This window comes from Myotis brandtii, unplaced genomic scaffold (assembly GCF_000412655.1).
Source record: "Myotis brandtii unplaced genomic scaffold, ASM41265v1 scaffold357, whole genome shotgun sequence".
Taxonomy (NCBI): domain Eukaryota; kingdom Metazoa; phylum Chordata; class Mammalia; order Chiroptera; family Vespertilionidae; genus Myotis; species Myotis brandtii.
The window spans coordinates 670,858-675,568 of record NW_005363729.1 but is presented as its reverse complement, the minus strand read 5'-3'; the positions used below and the strand labels follow the sequence as shown (position 1 = coordinate 675,568).

At 66.4% G+C, this 4,711-nt stretch overlaps 1 protein-coding gene across 1 annotated transcript in view; it reads right to left on the bottom strand.

Moving 5' to 3' along the window:
* The window catches only part of VAV2 (vav 2 guanine nucleotide exchange factor), a 78,952-nt gene that overhangs the window by 3,591 nt on the left and 70,650 nt on the right, over positions 1 to 4,711 (bottom strand). Inside the window, exons 22-25 of the mRNA XM_014544219.1 lie at positions 4,009 to 4,061; positions 3,026 to 3,142; positions 1,276 to 1,363; positions 166 to 289 (exon numbers count right to left, since the gene is read on the bottom strand). Coding sequence (XP_014399705.1) covers positions 166 to 289; positions 1,276 to 1,363; positions 3,026 to 3,142; positions 4,009 to 4,061 — 382 coding nt within the window. The remainder of the gene's footprint in view (positions 1 to 165; positions 290 to 1,275; positions 1,364 to 3,025; positions 3,143 to 4,008; positions 4,062 to 4,711) is intronic.

The following is a 4,711-nucleotide window of genomic DNA, read 5'->3' as shown; positions in this document are numbered from 1 at the left end:
TGCTCGTGACGGGCTGGGGTGGCAGGGCCACTGCTCTGCGCCTAGGTCAGCGTGGCCCATGGAAGCCTTCCTGAGGGCCGGTGGGCAGTGGGGCCTGGGCCGTGGGAACCGGGGCAGAATGAACAGCTCCGGGGGAGCACTGGTGTGCCGGGGGCCGGGCACTACCTGGGGACCGGCTGGAGGTCCTGGAGGCCGCACGTTCCCGGGACTTGTAGGGGTACTTGAGCGTGGTGTCCAGCTGCTTGAAGCTCTCCTTCAGAGAGTGGCACTGGTAGTACTCCACCAGCTCCTGCAGGACATGCCCACTGACTGCCACCGCCTCCAGGCAGGCCTCCCGGGTGCCCCGGCCGCCCTCTGCCATCTCCTCAGGTTCACCCAGGGGACTCCTCTCCTGGGCCCCCGAGAGCCCCCCTCCTCCTCTTCCCCCAGCACCAGGCCCAGGGCGGGTGGCCGGCATCCCAAAGACCTTTGCGCCAGTCATTTCTCTCCCAAACGTTTCTAAAGGAAAAGCCCGTGAAATGCTGAGGTCGGGGGCGGGGGTGCTCCGGCAACCCTTTATATGGAGGAAAGCGGGAACCCCACGTGCCCAACACCAGGGAAATGCTTCTAGAAGTAACAGCTTGTCCAGTGGCCGAGGCCACGCGGGCACCAGCCAGGAAAAGTGGGGGTGGACTGACCGGCATGAGAGCAGGCCGGGGGCACGGCACAGCCCGGCCAGGGGTTCTGTTTGAAAACATGACATAAGCCACAGCGAAGCTCTCCTGGGCGGTGCGTGGGGTTTAGGGGCGGCAGTGTGGGACTTCGTTTACTTGGCGCTTCTCTGTGGCCGCTGTGGGTCTAAGAGCTCAGATGGTCTCAGTACATGGACCACGTGAAGTAGGAGAACAAAGGGGTCCGGCCTTGAAGTCACCTCAAGGAGGACTATGCCGTGAGCTGCATCGGCTGGACTGTGACCACGCAGTGGGGAGGTGGGGAGAGGGGCTGGCGGGGCAGGGGTGCTGTGGGGAGCAGCCGGGGGCGAGGTTGGCCCACACCGGGCCTCACTGGGCCATGGCTTCCGGCTCCGGCAGGAGGACCGGCTGGGCCCTCCCTGTCACTGTCCACCACGGTCAACCCACCTGGCCCTTTGGGGGACTTGGGGGACAGTCCTGACTCAGGGGCCCCAACTGCCCCAAGGCGCGGGGTGCAGGAGGCCTCTCCTTGGAGTGGCGGCATGGGGGCCAGGGCCTCCCCCGACCCTGGGGCCAGGCTGGCGGGAGCCGCAGAACCGCGTACCAAGAGGCTTTCAAACTTCTTGGCTTCCGTGATGTGAATCCAGCTGTCTTTCTCCACCACCTTAATGTGCTTCACCTCGTCGTTGAACCTGGCAAAGTACAGGGCGCGGCGGTCACTGACGGGCCACACGGCCCTGCCCCTCGGGGCCAGACTCGGGAGCCGAGCCCCACCTGGGCCCTCAGCTCACACCTGCTCTCCAGCCCCACCTGCTCCGGGCCTGCCTCCGGCGGCTTGTCTGTCTGTCTGTCTGTCCGCCTCTCCTGCCTGAGCTCCAAGCTCCCAGCCCGGCCTGCACCGCCTCCCCCAGCCACTTCCTGACTCGGGGTCCTGCTCACCCTCCTCTCTGCCCTGGGACCCCTCCGCCTCCTGTTTCCCCAGCGCCCGCCAGGCCTGCGCAGCCAGGGTTGTAGGTCAAAGGCCTGACCTTGGCCCGGGGGCCTGAGGAGGCAGCCCCACCCCAGCTTTGACACCATCTCCTAATATTCTCCCACTCCACACCCTGGTCCACTCCGGCCGGCCGGCCCGGCTCTTCCTCAGACACGCCAAGCACATGCCCGCGGGGCCGGCACTGGCTGCCCCTCTGCCATCCTCTCCATGCCCTGTGTCCTCAGGTCTCAGATCCAATGTGGCCTTACTGGTGAGCCTCCTCCCCCGGCCCCCTCAGGTGCCATGCACCCTTGCAGCTGACACCAACCCCAAAGACCCACAAGGAAGAAAATGCCCCACCAACACCCCTTACGACTGCAGATGCTAAACCTTCAACCACCGGATCTCTCCACACCGACGTCTACACAAGCCCCGCGCATACGAAGGACGTCACACCACAGCCACGTGGGATCACAGGGAGGCGAGACGGTGACACAGGACGCCCTGCGTGGGGCTCTCACCCCGTCCCGCTGACAGCAGGCCCCTAATCCCTGGCCTCCCGCCTGGCCCAAGACTGCTGTCCAGTGGGTGGTCGATGCCAATGGTGACCAACGACCAATCAGATTCTGTCTCTTGGAGAAGTGACAGCAGACCCAGGGTGGAGGGGCGGGGGGACAGCTCTGGGCAGGAGGGCACCCCGACTGAAGACCACTGGCGGGAGCTGCAAGATGGCAGCTGTGTGACCCTCGTGCTCTCCGAGGCCCCCTGTGGGGCGCTGGGCAGCCCCTGACCCTCTCAGCATCCCTGTCTGCTCTGTGGCCGAGCTGGGAGCCCCTGACCCTCCCAGCATCCCTGCCTGCTCTGTGGCCGACCAGCATCCCTGCCTGCTCTGTGGCCGAGCTGGGAGCCCCTGACCCTCCCAGCATCCCTGCCTGCTCTGTGGCCGACCAGCATCCCTGCCTGCTCTGTGGCCGAGCTGGGAGCCCCTGACCCTCCCAGCATCCCTGCCTGCTCTGTGGCCGACCAGCATCCCTGCCTGCTCTGTGGCCGAGCTGGGAGCCCCTGACCCTCCCAGCATCCCTTGCCTGCTCTGTGGCCGAGCTGGCAGCCCCTGACCCTCCCAGCATCCCCTGCCTGCTCTGCGGCCGAGCTCGTCCAGTCCCTGGAACCTAGAAACGTCCGGCCGAGCTCGCAGGGCAGCTGTGGGCTGACGGCAGCCAGGATGTTCACGCCGGTCCCGGGCCAGTGAGGGGTGCGGACCCGTGGACACCCTTTCACCTCGAGCGTGTCCAGGTTTGGGCGCTACATGCCACGGCCGCCCAACCCAACGTTGACCTGCAGGGGACGTGGGCTCTGAGGTCCGAACGGCCTCGGGGACACGTACTTGATGCTGATGGCGAAGCGCTCCGCCTCGGCCGGCCGCTCCCGGACCAGGTAGGTTCCACTGGCGTGGGATTTGAGCAGGTTGTCCGTCTGCTGCCGCTCCATGTTGCCTGCGAACCTAGAGCGACGGAGGAAGCGAGGTGGTCACGCTGACGGCCTGTGACCGCATCCCGCCCGGGACAGCAGCTCTCATCTGCAGAACGAGCCCGTGAGGAGTGAGGGCCCCCGCACTGCAGCTGCCCCTGCTGCAGCCACCGCGGGCGGTCACTCTCGAGGCAGCCTGGGGACCTGGCAGGCTGAGACGAAAGCCAGACCCTGGGCCACCTGCACCTGCGGCTCACACCTAGAGCGCCACCTTCACGCCTGTAGTAATGCGAACATCCCACTGCTCCCAGGGAGCTGCTGCACAGGTAAGCACGCGGTAAACCTGGCCTTAGATACACCACTTCCACGTATTGTAGCGACTCTTCATGCAGAGAGCGTAAGAGGGGACTTCGCTCTCCCAACTGTGCCCCCTGATGACCGGCTCTGGCAAAGGAGGCTGCTGCCAGGGATGGGGGAGACGCCCAGACCCAGGCGATCAGGGCCGCGGACGGAGCAGGGCGGGCAGCTGGGCTCCGCTGCCTGGAGAACCCAGACCCCGCCTGCTCACGGGCTTGTGGGCCACCCTCACAGCCCAGAGATGCCCCCCACAATCCAAGGGCCACCCACAGCCCAGGGGCCAACCCCACAGCCCAGGGGCCACCCACAATCCAAGGGCCACCCCACAGCCCAGGGGCCAACCACAGCCCAGGGCCACCCCACAGCCCAGGGCCACCCCACAGCCGGGGCCACCCCAACAGCTCAGGGGCCACCCCAACAGCCCAGGGGCCACCCCAACAGCTCAGGGGCCACCCCAACAGCTCAGGGGCCACCCCAACAGCTCAGGGGCCAGCCCACAGCCCAGGGGCCACCCACAGCCCAGGGCCACGCTGGTCGGCTCACCAGGGGTAAGCACTGTAGTCGATCTCCCGGGACGGCAGCCGGCCGATGGGTGGCTGGCAAAAGAGAACACGGGGGTTAATGCCCCCCGCAGGGGCCGTCCACACAGTGGGGGTAAAGGGGGCTTGTCGGCAATGACCTGACCCTTGGGCCCCGGAGCCACTGGACTACAGCGTCCCTGAGGGCAGTGACCAGGACTCACCACCTCTGAGTGACTCAGTCGGTTTGAATGAGTGAATGAATGGATGAGTGATGATTGGTTAAGTGAATGAATGAAGGAGTAGCAACCAGCCACCAGGCACCCATTCCCAGGAGGGTGACAAAGGCTGCAGAACTTCTCGGGGGCCATGAGCACCCCACAGCTCCCAGCGCTCAGCCCGAGGCCCCAGGGCAGGCATCATGGTCTCCAGGGGGCAGCTGCACGTAGGCATGTGACCCCTCGAGGGGCCTCCCTGGCTGGAGCCCCCGACTGCCCCTGGCTGGGCCACAGGATGGGCAAAGCCTCAGATGAGCTATCCCCTTCCCACCCCTTCACTGTGCAGATGGGGAAACTGAGGCCCAGAATGGGGACGAGACCGGCCCCAGGCCACCGGGTGTTAGCGACACGTCCTCCTCTGCCGTGCGGTGCCCTTGACCTGCCAGCAAAGCCGGTCCCAGACCCCAGGTGTCCTCCTGCGCCCTCCGCCCCCTGGGCAGGGAGGCCGCA